The sequence below is a fragment of the Durio zibethinus genome, chromosome 27 (assembly GCF_047325235.1).
Source record: "Durio zibethinus cultivar Kanyao isolate XHJ-2024 chromosome 27, ASM4732523v1, whole genome shotgun sequence".
NCBI lineage: Eukaryota > Viridiplantae > Streptophyta > Magnoliopsida > Malvales > Malvaceae > Durio > Durio zibethinus.
In genome coordinates this window covers 17931551-17947948 of record NC_143188.1, presented here as the reverse complement: position 1 = coordinate 17947948, position 16398 = coordinate 17931551, and the positions used below count along the sequence as shown (strand labels likewise).

Genomic DNA, 16398 nt, shown 5'->3' with positions numbered 1-16398 from the left:
GTCCTTTACCAATCTAAGATGCACTTTCTATGGTAAGTCCTGCAGATATATATAACATTTAATCAATGCCAGCACAGAATCAGGTAACCTTTGATTTATTGCTTTTGCTGCAACCTTGGCATATCAAAAAAACCAAAATTTGAGTCACGACAAAATGCCACGTGAGCGAGTTGTCATATCAGAATATCACCAACGCACAAGAGGACCACCCTATATTACATGACTTTATATTAATGTTCTAGATTTTCTTTTAGGGTACTGTCTCCGAAAACTTTGCACAAAATAAAAATTATCTTTTCCCTAGCGTGTTGTCCTCATTTTCATTGTGCACCTTGTCTACAACAGTGTTATTTTCTGCACTTTGTTGCACATAACTTAGGTAGCATCCAAAAAATCACAGAAGTCGAATCTGGATCTTAACTCAATTAATTCCTGTAGTTATTTTAACGGACACCATCCGATAGGTTTGGGATTTGAATTCAACATTTACGACCTTTTTCCTATCCTTAGACTGCGGCTTTCTTTTTGCACCATGATATTTTCAATCATTTGTGAAACATGATGCAGTCGCAGAATAATAAAATCATAATTGAAAGACACTTATCCAAGTATTATCATGCTAATTATGTAATCTTCTTACATGATGCCCCATGACAGAAAGGTGTATTAATGGGGCTTGGAAAAAAAATCTATTAAATTAAGGTCAAGTGGTTACCTGAATGGACAAGCCAAATCGGGCTTATATATCTAAAACAACCACTCCTTGCAATTTGCAATTCTTCAAACATATATATGTACTTGCTGTGGGTGCAAGCCAACTGAGATTTAAGAGAACTTTGAAGACAAACAACGTTGAGAAGTTGTCATCATTAGCATTTAGCATTGCCAACGATACTGCAACATAAACTTTCTGTCTTTGCCAAGAAAAAGAAAAACATCAACTTTCTATTTTTTTTTATAGGCTGTAAGGGATTCTTCGGTTTTGTCCAATACATCTCTTTTTCGATTTGATCCAAATAGACTTATTTACGTTGGATTTAGCGAATTCATAAAAAATTACCTTCTTACAATCTTATAAAAAAATTCAAACCTAAACAACATCGCTTGAAACAACCATTGACTTTCTATAATTTTCAAGTGTTCCAACTTCAACTTTTGTTTGTCCATGCAAAACACAGTAAGAAAATCCGCAAATAAAACACATTCTGTACCCATAATTATGTAGGCTTCAGTTTAAGATTGGGAACAAATTATTGGACTAATCAACTTTATAGTAATTGACTTTCCTCAGTAAAAAACATTGGACCACACTTGTTTTTTGTAAGAATATCATGATAAATGTCGACTTTATCTTATTTGTTTCTGTATCAATTCGAACTATTGGTACATTCAAGCCCACACAAGAAATTCCATGTGTATTGTTTCCATCTTTAACGGCAGAATCACGAGGATTGATAATGCTACTCAGAGAAATCATAGACCCGGAATTGATGATTTAGACATTGATTTTTTGGCAAGCACATCTCCAATCATGTTGTTCAATAGTTTAACTATGACAGGGAACTTTACCACTCAACAATAAGTTAAATCAAGACTGACCTAACATTTTTGTTTTTATGTATGATCACGAGACAATTTTAAAATTAATAATTTAATTCGTATTTATCTAGTTCTATCCAACCCAATCCTAAAAGGTTTTTTTTTTTTTTTGAAAATCAAGTTTCATGTTAAATCTAATTGAATTTTATGTAAACTTATACCGACCTAATTCAATAAATATATTATTTTTTATTATTTATTTAATTTTATATATTTTATGTATATTTAATTTTATATTTATATTTAAAAATTAATGTTTGATTAATTTTAAATTAAATCGAATTAATTACGAGTTTAAAGGATCAAATATTAAAAATATTATTTTATTATTAGATTAAGTTCGAATATTACTACTATAAAATCAAATCGAATTCAGGATGAACAAAAATACACCCAACATAACCCATTGTCGTCTCTAGACAGTTCCATTAAACATTGAAAAAAAAAAAACACCAAAGGTTTTCAATGTCTTGCTTCTAACACATATGATGCTAAGAGAATCAAATATTCCAGTATAGGCTGGACTAAACACATCCTCAAATCCTCGACACAACCAACTACCAAAGAACTTAAACAGTTAAGCTATCATAAAAAAATCATTGAATTTTAGAAATCAGTACCATTTCTTATGGAAAATAGACAGAAAAAACACAACTCCAGCAAGAAAATATAAAAAAATAAGTCAATGAAAAGGAACTCCTATAAATAGATTGCAAAACATAGCATAAAGAAAAGGAATATTATCATTTCACCACAAATTTCATTGTGTATAACATGATTACGTTTACGATTTAGGTTAGAGAACCAGCTTCATACATAAATGTCTTACAACATCTGATAAATGGAACCATCCCTGGCAAGATTAAAATTGCTGAAGCATAGGAGTAATTTGATGAGAAGGTAACATTTTTACCTGTTTATAACTCATTTCAGTCACAATGTCACATCCATTCGCTGCTATGCTTCCTATACAATATGAATTCAGCAACCCAATACTCGTCAAGTCCTGTGATCACAATACCGATGCATGCAAAGGCCTTAAATAATGACTTAATCACTGCCACTAAGAACAAGCAAGTTTGAAATCACATTTTCAAGGCTAGAAAAGTGAGTCAAGAACTTGTCATGAAGTTCAGCTGACTCTATGTGATTTGGTTGCCACTGGGTAAGACTGCCACTGATAATTTTCAAGCCATCATGCAATAGTTCCACTCCCTTTTTAATTCCATCAGGAAGTTTCCTTCTCTTGATTGATTGGTTTTCATCATCAATCTCCATGATATCACATCTTGCAACATCTGTATTGACATTTGAGACCTTCCGAACCTTTTCTTTTAGAGCAAAGCCTTCCTCAAGAAGTAGCCCCTGTTGCTCGGAGCTGTTTATAACAGCAGGAAGAGCCATTTCTTTCTCAAGAAAAGCCTTAAATTCAGACATAAATCTTTCTTCATTCGCCTCATTTCCTGTCACTAGATCGTATGAAAGGGCTGCATCTCGGGGCACAAATCTCCATAGCTGATTGCAATTAGTACGAGCAGCAAAATATCCAAAAGCTGCAATGCTTAGATGAACAAATGCCCAGTGTCGCTCTCTCAAAAGCATGTGATACAACTCCCACACAGCAGAGCTTTTAGCACAATCATCACTTTCCGACATCCCCATGTTACTAAGTCCAGCCAAGAAAAGTGCCAATCCAGGTTTGCATTGATGCAACAGAGTATCTGAAGCTGCTGGCCCTGAAACAAACAGATCGTGAAGCTCCAAGATGACCTCCTCCATTTCTTTAGCTGCATATAGGTGACTCAAATTTGAGACAATCCCTAATGTTTGACTCAAAAGCTTACAACAAAATTCCTTCTTGAATTTGTCCACAGAATTCCTATAACCACAAACAATAGCAACTAGGAACTTCAAGGTCTTCATGTCAATGTCAGACATGGTAACCTGGCTGCATGAAATAGTATTTTCATTCAGTATTGTAACTCATGAATCAATTTGATATGTCAAAAATAGAATCAAAAGGTTGTTAGAAGAAAACATTTTGGACAGATCTTTATGGGAGAAATGAAAGAAGACTACATTAACATGCAAGCAAAGCACATCAAATGAGTGGACATAGAATTCTTTATCTGAGAAAATCAGAGTACTTGCACGTACAGTGAAATATGTGCTTTTATTCAGTTTGCAGGAAAATAATTAGAAACTTCTAAAAAATATTGCCACTTCTATTTTCAATTTGAATAAAACAGTTAGCAAATCATTACTGAATAAACAGAGTGCCGACACTTACTGTGACTGCAATGAAGCAGATAGCGCAAAAACTGGAGCCCCATATTCAGAAGAGGAGACAGTCAATGATTTGTCATCAAAACTATCAATGAAATCAAAATAATCAGAAATGATTTTTTCTTTAGCAATACTTGTCATTTTTTGTGATAGCTTGCTCAGTGGAAAGCCTTCCAAAAGCAAGGCTGCATATAAAATTGATGATAACTGAGATCTATCGTTGCCCACCACAGAATTGTAAACACAATCCACCACTGATGTGGTGCTGAATGAGAGAAACATGCAGATTGATCTCGCCATTTTTCTGAGATTAGAAGCTGGAACAAAAACTGATTCTGGAGATGCTACTAATTTCATTAATGCACATAGCTCAACAATGAAGCCATTCACCAACTCCATCTCAGCATGCCGAACCAAAAAGCACCAAAGTTCCATCATGATTTCTGAGCAAAGGAAATGAGGATGAAAGAAATTCTTAACCAGGAAAGACCCTAACTCCTCCCAAGCTAAAGTTGAAGATACCACTATCATGAAGGTTTTTAAGGCATGCAAAAGAATTGAAAACATGGGCCCCCAAATTAATTCAACAGTTTTTCCTGAAACATACAATACCGGGATCTGCGAAACAAGAATGGAAGAATAAATGTCTTCATCAATTATTAAATTCATAAACCAACCAAGTTTTCTAGCTATCATAAGTTTTACATCTTCCTCAAAATCAAAGGAGTATCTCAGAAAACTGGAAAAAAGTGCCACTTGACCAAGCAACAATACTCTTGACCTAGGCATAGCTTCATAACTCACTGAAAAGATCTCATCCATTGAAGTCATGCTACATTTACTAACTGGATTTTCATTAACAGCATCTGACCTGCAGTCGTCAAAGAATAACCAATCTAGAAGTTCATATTTGAATTCCTGCTTCACATCATTTGAATTTAGCAAAGAACTAAGCAAATCCAAGGATGTTTTTTCCAAAAGTTCAGCCATCACTTCGCTGACATTTTTCAATAGCTTTTCATGGCTCACTAACAACTTAAAGGTTGAGATCGTCAAGACACAGAGTGCTAAGTCTCTATAAACCAGATATGCCTGGCACGGATATAGGGAAGCTAATTTTACTGCATTAATCAGGTAAAACTTTATTGGAACAAATATCCTTCTAGCTTCATTTATGGAAACAGTCTCCTTTTGAGAAGAAGACCAAGCCTCAGCTGCACATTTCAGAGAACCATTGATGAGTGAAATTAAAGTCACAATGATATCCGCTACTTTCACTTTTACTGGCAATTTGCCCTTGGCTAGCTGAAGCAAGGTAACCAAACCTTTCCATGACACATTAAGAATGGCTACGAGACTTCCACCATCATTTGCAGCAAGAATGCCCAATTCAAACAACTTTTCTACTGTAACTGTTGTTATGTTCATAAAATGATTCTTAATACATGCCTGTTCACAGTCCATACCATTCTCATTATTGTCAGGTTCTGCACCAGAAAACTCCCAATTAATTACTTGTGAATACTCCTTGCAGAGTCTTATGACAGCATCAATGACTGCTTGTGCAGTCTTTAAAACCTCTGCACCAATTGAGTCAATATTCTGTTTGAAAAATTTTCAAAACTTCAGCAGCAGATGATGCCAACTAGATTCTTCAGATAACAGAAAGCACAGATAGAAAGCAAATTCAATTTCTTCATAAAATATGCTTTCAGATATGAAATAGCTCCATGCTACATGTTTTGATATTTAATTGAATTGTACCAATACCATTTCCACAAATTTAGAAAGAAAACATATGATCTATATTGAGAGATTGAGAGACAACAATATGAAGGAGAGAAATTGCAGTTGTTGAAATTTGCCATCTTAAACAAAGAGAGGAAGTGCTGAAGCTTAACCAATTGACTAGTAAAGAGATAAAAATTCAGGTTAACTTACAAAATTGAAAGACATCTTAAATAAAATTTCAACCCCACCTTGAGCTTGATTCTCTGAATGTATGTTTATAAACTTTGTTAAGGAAAGGACAGAGATCGGAGACAACATTGGACTATTCTTTGTCAGATTTATAACTAAAGTAGAAAGAGATTGGAAACAGTTAAACAAGCCACTTTTCTTATTTCCAGAAATCTCCCTACATTTATCAAGTGAACCACATTAACCACATTTAAGCTACATATTCACATATTGAGACCACTAATGCAAAAGCCTAAAGTTCAATCTCAAAGTAGGCACATCTGATAATTAACTCTGATTCTTTTCCCAAAGCCTGACATTTTGTATTCAACAATGGTTTTTTTAATCTAAAGTCTAAACTGAAGGTTGTGCAATTGACACCTAGCTACTTGCCGTATATGCAGCAAATTCTAGTATCCAATAATGCATGCTTCAGTACTAACAAACTTTTAAGATGATAAAGCAGCTCAACTCCCCTATGTGAACACCCCTTGATAATTAATGAAAAAAAAAAAAAAAAAAAAGCAAGAATTAGGTACCTTAATTTCAGATATTGCATCTTTTGTTAGATTCAACTGTTCTAGAATGAATTTTTCAACAATCTCCATTGATGCCTTATCAGTTACAATTGAGTATCTTGTCATAGATGAAAAGCTAGAAGCAGAGAAGCGCAAAAAATCCAGTAGCAGCTGCAAAATTAAGTTTACAAAGTCAATGACAGAAAATTTATAAGATAGTATCATACCCAGGAAAGATGACTACAGAGTTTCAGAATCTAAGAAAATGCAAGCATTTCATATTAGAAGACCAACACAAGTTTCTCAACAGTCAACACCAAATGCAAAACTCTTAAAATTTTCCTCTAAAAGGGGATAATATTTGTCATGGAAAGAGAGAAATCTTTAACTCTCAAGCAACAGGGATTTAGAGTCAAGAAGTGTAAATGAAGTAGTTTAGCATGATATGCATGCTCAAATAGGAGTAACCCTTAGGTACCTCAAAGCATTTTCTAATGCATCATTATGATATTCACACTCTACCTTGGGCTGACTGCTTTCAAGCAAGGAAACAAAGAAAAGAGTTACCTTAACTGTAGCTTGACATTACTACACCATCAGATTCAGGCACGCAATGCATAGTTAATTATACAATATAAGCAGAACCTATGCTCAACTTCATGTTGGGTAACATTTAAATCAAATCATAAATCACCAAGCCTGCCTTCAACATGAAATAAGAAGAATATAGCATAATTGATTTGAATTCAGGAAGTAATCAACAATAATAAAAATCTCAGACACTCCCATGCAAGTAATCATCTCAAGACCAACAAAATTTGAAAATAAAAAGTTACTGGTAGAAGATAGGAAAAAAAACAAATGACAGAGTCATACTAGCATATTTGCAAAGATGAGCCCTTGTTTATTTTATCAAGAGGAAAAAAATGCGGTGACAACTAACAACTTTTCTTCACAAGAGAATGATGCCTCAAACTATCAAGGATCATGTACCTGGTAAAAGAAGCTGCAATGTTCTTCTTCTGGAGATTCCTCAGTTGACATAGCAGTCATTTTGAGATGTTTCCCACACCATATGCTTGCCTAAAACACACATAAAGAAACTGGCATTGAGTCTCATTCAAGCAAGCAAAGTGAGAAATGAGAATTCTAACATATAAAGCAAATTGAAAGAAACATACCTTTGTTCCAAGTAAAAGAAACTGTAATAAACATCCGGAAATATCTGAATCAAGATGTTTTGCAGCCACATTCAAAACAGCCTTGTTTAACATGCACTGTGAAACATCCAAGCAAGTATAATCTTCCCAAAATGTCCATTCTCTTGTCAAGGAAAGAAAATAACATGCCAAGCCAAGGAGACAACCAAATCTTATTCAAGAAGAAATCTATCAAAATCGCGTAAGCTTAAAATCCTTGCCAGAAATTCTTCATCTGCAAATGTAAATATTTGGGGAAATTTTTGCATGATTGAAATAGAAAAATAAAGGCATAAGGGCCAAAAAAGTCCTCACACAAAAATTTAATAATCATTTAAGCTCCTAATATTTTATTGAGATCAATCTATCCCCGAACCTTCTATTTTGAATCAATTGAACCCCTAAACATTTATTTTCACCCAATTGAATTCTTATACATCTATTTTCACTCAATTAAATCCTCAATTGAACAGAAACAGTTAACTATTTTTTTCCCTAATATAGACTCAATTGATGCAAATAGATGTTTGAAGGTTTAATTGATTGCAAAAAAAAAAAAAATAATAATAATAATAAGAGATTGGATGATTATCGAATTTTAGTTTAGGTGCTTTTTTTACCCTTTTGCCAAAAATCAAATTATGTAACAAAAATTAGAAAAAAAAACTAATTATAAGAAAACAGCAATAAAATGGATACAATTAGGGATTCAACAAGAGATTTCACATCAGATTGCTCAGAAAAACGTAAATCTGCCAATTTGGCAATCAGTTCAGCTCGGCCTTCAATCACCTGCAATGTACGATATTTAAAATTCTCATTTAACAATTTCTCAGGAACCAAACAGAACATTACTATTTCCATAACAGCAAGAAAGACAGAGAACGATCGCAGGATAATAAATTTTTTTTTCCTCACATACTTAACCATAGCTAAGCTCTTGAATTACTAAACTAAAAAAATGGAAAGGTAATGAAATGGAAGGTAGATTTAGAAAAAAAAAAAAATTTTAAAAAGCTTACCTCTGAAATTTTTATGGCTTCTACAAGCTTCTGTAGCTCGCTGCTCGAACTCGAGCTCTCCATCTCTACCTCTCTCTGTGTTTTTTTTTTTTTTTCCAGGTTTTGAGGACTGTTTGGATTTTCGATTTATCCCTCTTTTTATTTTTACTTGTTTCAAGTTTCCCGCCCTTAGTGAGGAAAATAGTAATTTAGGCTTCGCCCCTTAAAAATTTGTGTATTTCATGATTTGCCTAAAGTTTATGTATTTTAATATTTTTGTTATTTGAAAATTGATATGACCGAAATAAAGTCACGTATAATTAAAAGTGACAAAATAAATCAAAGACGGTGATGGATAGTAAATAAATAGATGTTTGTTATTATTCGATTAATTTATATTGGATTCGGATAATTATAAATGGATAATTAACGGATTTGAAAAAAAAAAATTTATTATATTTGACGTATTCAGAGTTGATATAAATAATATCCCTTAAATATTTAATATTTAAATTCATTTAAATTTTAATAAATAATAATGGATATCCATAACCAAATCCATTACTTGTTTATATATGTAAAATATATAAAATTATATATTTGTAAAATATTTCAAATTTTAAAAAATATTTTTTATTTATTATTAATTAAAAGTGAACTTAAAATTTAAATTAATTTTTTGTTTATTTTATGTTTTCATCAAAAATTTAAATAAATTGATATTTTAACGAATTCGAATATTTAAATAGATAATACTTATTTAAACAGATTTAAATTTGAATAATAATATTAAACTTAAACAGATATTTAAATGAATTTAAATATTATAATCTTAAATAAACTTGGATACAAATATATAAAAATAACAAATATTCAGTTGCCATTCTTAAAATAAACAAATTAAATTAATCCAATAGAATTCAATGATGCAATTTGGAGTCATACCAATGTAGTTCACTTATAATATGAGTTGTGCTAGTGCGACTTATACTTATTAAGAGTTAAATCAATACGGTCAACTCATATCTTTTTGGATCGAAAAAAGTTTAAGAGTCAGAGAGCTTACTCTATCTCCAAGGTGAGAGTACACCGTCAAGCTACAAGTAAGATTTACGGATCTTTTGAGACTTTTCAAATTTATAAATCACTTACCAATAGGAGACCATAGGATTCGAATCCAAATGCTTTACAATCAGGTCCTAAACCTTAAACACTTGCACAACCTTTATTGGGACAACTCATATTTTTATGTTTGTGGTGGCTGTTTAATGGTGATGGGTTATGACAATTTGGTGTATTGCTGATAGGGTTCGGGTATGGGGTCTTGACTGGAAGCAAGAGTGGGTTTTTGTGAATTATTTTTGCTCGTATTGTTGGTTGTTGGTGATGGTTATTCGATGGTGGTGGGAAGTCTGGATTTTTTTGTGTGAGAATGGCAGTGGAATGGAGTAATTTTTTGCTTGTGTTTTCCTCCATGTAAATCGACTCTCATTTTATTAGGGACCAAAGAATTGAAAAAGCTCGTTGCAAAGTGGATTTTTTCTTAAAAGTTAATTGAAAATTTTTTATTATTGGATCGAATTGTTTCCAATAAAATTAAGTACATACAAATATCAATTTTGAAAGTAATCGAGTTAAATTCCGGGTTAATTCCCAAAATTTCCCGGACAGATAGAGAGATACAATTACATATCATGCATTGACGAAAGCTGCAGGGATAAACAGTACTGCAACAGGTACGAGTAACAACCACCCTGTTGTCTCCCAAAGAAACCACTACGGAAAAAACTAGACATGGATATTAACATCTGACAACAATGTCTAATCAAGGAAGAAAGCAATGAGGAAAGCTGGAGAAATTTAGACATCAGAAAACATTCTACCAAACATCAAGCACATGGCAAAATGCCACTGCCAGTTGCACCACCAAGTCTATTTACAGCAGCACCAGCTGTACCAAATACACCTGCTCCACCGCCTAAACTTCCCGCCACACTTAAACCGCCTACAGCACCAATGCCTTTGTAACCACCTATTCCAGCTGCACCATCAATTCCACCATATTTCCCAATCCCACCAAGTCCACCAAGAAAAGGCAGACCGCTAGCCACGCCAGCATAGCCGCCCATCCCCAATTCCATCCAGGGATTTAAATTGCGGTAGCGGTCACGTTTTCGATCGCATCACGTTTATCACGGTTGCGGATGTAACGAAGACCTTCGCGGTCATTGCGGTTATTACGGTCGTGAATTTTTTTAAATTTTGCTCAACTTACTATAAAATATAATAATTTTAATTATTAATCATAAAACCTCTCATTTTATGATTTTTAAAATAATTTATATCAAATCATGTGTTTTATTTATTTTAAAAAAATATTTATAGTAAAATATTTATATTTAAAAAATTATTTATATGATAATTAAAAAATAACAAGAGATAAATAAACATGTAAAAAATAAATAATCATAATGAATAATATATTTAATTATTTAATTACCGTACTCATCAAATTATTATCGAACTATATTATGCATAAATCAAATAATAAGTGATTAGACATTCATAAATTAAGTAAGAGCATTATTATTTATGAGTTAAGAGAATTGTTTTTTATGAACTTACAATAAATTAAACTTGGCAGCCTTCATGTTGAGGGAAATTTTCAACAATAATAGCTTCAAGTCTACTTCCTCTGCCTTTTGACTAAATTGCATAGACCCACACAACTTTTCATCCCTTCACCTTGCATTCAATAATTTTTTTTCTCCAAACCTTAATCCTCATCCCCATCTCTCAGTTCTCTTTTTATTTGGTGTGTGATATCTGTTTGCTTCCGTCAACCTCAAATCTCACTCTCATCTCTTGTCTCTCATTTTAAGTCCCAATAACTCCTGCCTCTTTCTACCAATGTCTCATAATCCAATCTAATCCTAAACATACAAAATCACGATAAATTTAGAAATTAATAAAAAAGGTAATTTGAGTATTGAATTAATTGTTTACCTTAAATTGCATGTACTTGATTTTGATTGAAATTAAATTTGAGAGAATTGATATTTTTAAAAGTTTAAGTTTTGTGATTTTTTTTTTTGAATTTGTAAATTGATGTTTATTTTTTTTCTTGTTGATTTTATTTTAAGTCTTTAAACAGAAGCAATTTAGCATCCTCGACTTTGTTTCCCATTAGTGTGAAAATGCTATGCGCAGCTCGTCATTCTGTGGCTTAGATGCCAATGTGTTTCAAATTCTTTTAAGCATTGATTGACCACAGCAATGGAATCTTCAGTGCCTTCATAGTAATCTTTTTATTCTTATTCTAAGCTCTTCCCCGCTCCTCTCCGGCATGTGGATGTTCGTTCACCCGGCTATTCAATAAGCAGGAAGATCAAGGTGCAAATTTAATGCCTCGATCATTTCCTGAACTGGAAGTCACATCAAAAGGTAAAAAAAACCTCACTTCCCAGCAGTGAATATTAACGAATTGCCTGCACCAGAATGTTGAAGCGATTTTTTTTTTGAATGAAAATAGGAATAGCGGCAATAGCGGACCGCTATTGCCACTATTCAGCATTACACCGCAATTCACGGCCGCGATTCATCCGATATAGATGAGATTCAAGTTTTCCTCTATTTTTTCTCTAATAGCGGTGGCGGACAGTGGCGCGACCGCGAAATAGCGACCGCTACACCGCTATCCGACCGTAATTTGAATCTCTGATTCCACCATAAATAAAACTCTTCTTGTCATCAATGCCATTACCCTTTGGCAAATCTTCCTTTGGTGCGTTGGCTTGCAATGTTTGCTCCTTTGGGCTATCAGGCATCATTGTTTGCTGGCCATCGAGGCCAATATCACCAGGCACATTCTGTGCATGACTTGCATGCACAACTACCAAAACAAGCACAAAAAATGCACACGACTTACTCATCTCCCTCTGCCTCTCCTGACATAAACGAATGGCTGTTCCCTTGAGTTAGTAGCTTTGCATGGTATTGCCTCATATATATAGTGGAGATTGAAAGGTAGGGGATAGCTGAGGGTTATGAAGGGTTGGTAGTAAATGAAAATGAGACTATGCTCTAACAATTAATCTCGAGAAGCGAAATTCTTTGAATTTGGCATCACAGAGTTAGGTGGATGAAAAGAAGAGAAATTAAAGGAAGCCATGTGTTGTGTGTCATCCGGGACCATTGTCAGATTCGTTTGCGTTGTGACCTGTGTATTCCTTCAATAAACCAAGCTCCTCTTGTATGAATTTTGTTTATACAGATAACAGAATCCTGAAGAATGATCAATCTTCTATGAAGTATAAACTATATATATATATATATGGATGTACTAGTAGTAAATATATTCACGATGGAAGTTATCAGTTAAAAAAATCATGCCAACAATTTATACAAATAATGCACTAGAAGATACGAACCAATAGTAATTAGCACACGCATCATCAGTCCAACTGACAATTGTAGGTACGAACTTGGGGCTTGACCTGTGCTGATCGATGATCTGACTTTGCTGAAGAGGGGGTCATTGGTTATCGATGCAGCTGTTCTTAATTTTGCTTGAAAACGTCGACATTTTGAAGCTATCTCATAGAAGAAGGCTTAAATGCATGCCTAAATTGTTAGGAAAATGGGTCCAGCTCCATGTAATTAATTTTGGACCAATTAAAGGAGACAGACTTTGATCTTTTTTTTTTTACAGAACTCTAGCTACTTAATAAAAAAAGATATAGCTATTTTAAGTTAGTGTCGCAAACTATAAAGAGAAAGAAGAAAAACTAGAAAAAGTAGAAAGAAAAAAGAGAAGAGAAAGTTGGTTGAATGGAAGTCGATTTATGATCTGATTGAGCTGAAACTTTGTCAACAGATTTATGAATCAGAGTTCTACATTCTGAATGATGAAAATCAAGTTTGAAGCTCTCTAAAAATAAATTCATGGTGTATTTGTTAAGTAATCTATTTGGTGAGATTTCTTCAATTGTCTTTTTAGTTGTTACTTAGCTCTAATTTTAGCTAGAGAATAATTTTGTATATCTATTATTTGATAGTAAAGATTTTCTGGTAGTTCGTGATTTTTCCCTCTACATTGAAAGATTTTTCACGTAAATCCTGGTATGCTTTATTTTTTCTGCATTGTTGATTATTAATTATTATCTATTATTGTCAATTTATTGCGATATATTGCTTTTACGTTATTGTGTTTATTGCTTCAAGCCTAACAAGTGGTATCAGAGAGAGTGTTATTTTAAGACATCAATACAGAAGCAACCCAAGACAGAAGTAAATTTTGTTTGAGATCGTGAAAGATGATACAAGTTTCATGATAAAATTGACAGCATCAAATTAATAAATTTGGAAACCTATGATGGAAGATCATTTATACTACAAAGATTTGTATGAGTCGGTATTATGTGATTCGACTAAACCAGCAAATATGAAAGATGAAAACTGAAAGAAGTTAGGCAAAAAGACGTTGGCTACAATCAGAAAATAGGTTGATATCGGAGTATTCCATCATATAAAGCATGAGGTAGATGCCTACATTGTTTGAGAAAAATTGACAGCATTGTATAAGAGAAAAATATGTATGAATAAAGTTATGTTTGTTAAAAAGCTTGCAACTTTACAGTACAGGGATGGACGATCTATTATGGAGCACTTGAGTGATTTTTAAGATATATTTAATCGGATGACTACTATAGAGCTTAAGATAGATGATGAAATGAAGGCGTTATTTCTTTTAAATTCATTGTCAAACAGCTGAAATACTCTAGTTGTGACTATTTTTAATTTAGCTCTTGATTAAAAAATGACATTGGAGATGATAAAGGATAATATGCTTAATGAAAAAGTAAAGCAAAAATATGTGGATCCTAGGAATCAAGCTCTGGTCACAGAGAACAGGGGTAGAAACATTAACAGAGGTTAGAACTCAAAAGGTCGTAGTAAGTCTAAACATAGATCCAAGTCCAAAGATAAATGAACTGTTTTTATTATGATAAAGCAGATCATATAAAATGACACTGTAAAATCTTAAAGCAAGAGTGAAAAGATAAAAAAAGTAAGAGTTCAAATGATGGTAATGTTGGAGTAATAAATTCAGATAGTGATTCAGTTACTTTGATTTGTACATATGGTGATTGTAATCATATTGATAATCCTGGCATTGAATGGATAGTTGATACAAGAGTGACATATCATTGTGTTCTTAAGAAAGAGTTGTTTACAACTTACAAAGTAAGAAACTTTAGTTGCACTAAGATGGTAAACAAGAGTGTATCGTAGATTGTTGGGATTGGTGATATTATTGTACAAACTAATACAGGTTGCATGTTAACTTTGAGGGATGTCAGACACATTTCGGATATGAGAATAAACTTACTTGTTATTAATGTCCTTGATAAGAAAAGATATGAGAGTCGACAAAAGAATGGATAGTGAAAGCTTCTCAAATGATCTATGGTAGTTGCAAAAAAAAAATTATGTTGGACAATGTATAAGATATGGATACAATTGAATGGCAACCAGATAAATGCCATTAAGGATGATGCTTCAGCAAACCTATGGCACAAGAGGCTTGCACACATGAGTGAGAAGGGGTTACAAGTTTTGGCAAGGTAGTCTTTTATTCTCTTGACCAAGGTATGTCTCTCAATTCATATGATCATTGTTTGTTTGGTAAACATCGTAAAGTTTTTTTCATAAGAGTTTTCAGAGAAAAGAAAATATATTAAAATTGATTTATTGTGATGTATATGGTCCTATTGAGGTTGACTCATTAGGTGGTAGCAGGTATTTTATTACTTTTATTGATGATGTTTCACGTAAGACTTGGATATCTATGTTAAAAAACAAAAGCTAGGTATTGTAGTATTTTTAAAAATTGCATACATGGTGAAAGGATAACAGGGTTACTCTTGAAGTGTATTTGGACTGATAATGGTGAGTAATACATATCCAAAGACTTTGAAGAGTATTGTTCAAAATATGAGATCAGGCATGAGATGACAGAACTTGGAACATCGTAGCACAATGGTGTAACTAAAAGGATGAAACGCACCATTATGAAAAAAGTCAGATATATATTAAGGATGGCAAAATTATCAAAACCATTATAGGGTGAAGTAGTCAATACAACTTGTTATTTGCTTAATAGATCAACATTAATTCTTTTAGGCTTTGACATTCTAGAAAGAGTGTAGACAGGGAAAGACGCTTCATACTCTTATTTTAAAGTTTTTAGGTGTAAAACATTTATGTATGTGTCGAAAGAACAGAGGTCAAAACTTTATAGTAAAGCCACACAGTGTGTATTTGTAGGACATGGTGATAAGAAATTAGGCTACAGGGTATGGGATCTAATGAAAAGAAAGATAATCAGAAGTAAAGATGTGGTCTTTTATGAAAAAAAATCATAATAGACTTTGAGAAAAATAAGAAAACTATCAGGATTACTATTGAGTGTGATGTTTCAACCTCAATAAGGGTTTCACAGGAAAGAGTCACAAATGGTGAAAATGAACAAGAAACAGAACTTGAGAATATGAATGAGCCAGCCGCAGTTAGTGATGAGTCAGATGTAATCAGTTTTGAGCAAATTGAGCAATTCTCTCCATAAAAAAATGTTAAGCAGGGAGAGCTACCTTTAGCATCAAGTGGTGTAGAGTTTTAGCCTAAGAGATTTACTAGAGAGCACATGCCATTTACTAGGTATCCAAGTTCATATTTTATTTTAGTTACTAAAAAGAGAGAGCCAGAGAGCTTTTAAGATGTGCAAGTTACTTCAAATAGAAAGCACTGATTAAAAACAATGAAAGAAGAGATTGA

The 16398-nt window shown here is 33.1% G+C and overlaps 2 protein-coding genes across 3 annotated transcripts; both read right to left on the bottom strand.

Moving 5' to 3' along the window:
- Positions 1 to 2325: 2325 nt before the first annotated feature.
- On the bottom strand, positions 2326 to 8694 carry LOC111279560 (holliday junction resolvase). Of its 2 annotated transcripts, none has more exons than XM_089756692.1 (7): positions 8584 to 8694; positions 8261 to 8353; positions 7544 to 7683; positions 7356 to 7445; positions 6384 to 6533; positions 3890 to 5487; positions 2326 to 3547 (listed from the first exon to the last, which is right to left on the bottom strand). In XM_089756692.1, exons 3-7 carry the CDS (start codon positions 7634 to 7636, stop codon positions 2650 to 2652), a joined length of 2829 nt encoding a protein of 942 aa, XP_089612818.1. In that variant the 5' UTR covers positions 7637 to 7683; positions 8261 to 8353; positions 8584 to 8694; the 3' UTR covers positions 2326 to 2649. The 2 variants fall into 2 exon arrangements, with proteins under 2 accessions (XP_089612818.1, XP_089612819.1); XM_089756693.1 differs by having other exon boundaries at positions 7544 to 7676; positions 8259 to 8353; positions 8584 to 8693.
- A 1757-nt stretch (positions 8695 to 10451) lies between these two features.
- On the bottom strand, positions 10452 to 12781 carry LOC149511088 (uncharacterized). Its single transcript, XM_089756395.1, has 2 exons — positions 12274 to 12781; positions 10452 to 10698 (listed from the first exon to the last, which is right to left on the bottom strand). The coding sequence occupies exons 1-2, from the start codon at positions 12492 to 12494 to the stop codon at positions 10452 to 10454; spliced, it is 468 nt and encodes a 155-aa protein (XP_089612521.1). The 5' UTR covers positions 12495 to 12781.
- Positions 12782 to 16398: the final 3617 nt, after the last annotated feature.

Coding starts and splice junctions, on each gene's coding strand:
- LOC111279560 (XM_089756693.1), bottom strand. CDS start 8,646: ATGGAGAGCTCGAGTTCGAGCAGCGAGCTACAGAAGCTTGTAGAAGCC. Junction 8,354..8,583: donor AAGCCATAAAAATTTCAGAG/GTAAGCTTTTTA, acceptor CGTACATTGCAG/GTGATTGAAGGCCGAGCTGA. Junction 3,548..3,889: donor TCTGCTTCATTGCAGTCACA/GTAAGTGTCGGC, acceptor TATTTCATGCAG/CCAGGTTACCATGTCTGACA.
- LOC149511088 (XM_089756395.1), bottom strand. CDS start 12,494: ATGAGTAAGTCGTGTGCATTTTTTGTGCTTGTTTTGGTAGTTGTGCAT. Junction 10,699..12,273: donor TATGGTGGAATCAGAGATTC/AAATTACGGTCG, acceptor TCCCTGGATGGA/ATTGGGGATGGGCGGCTATG.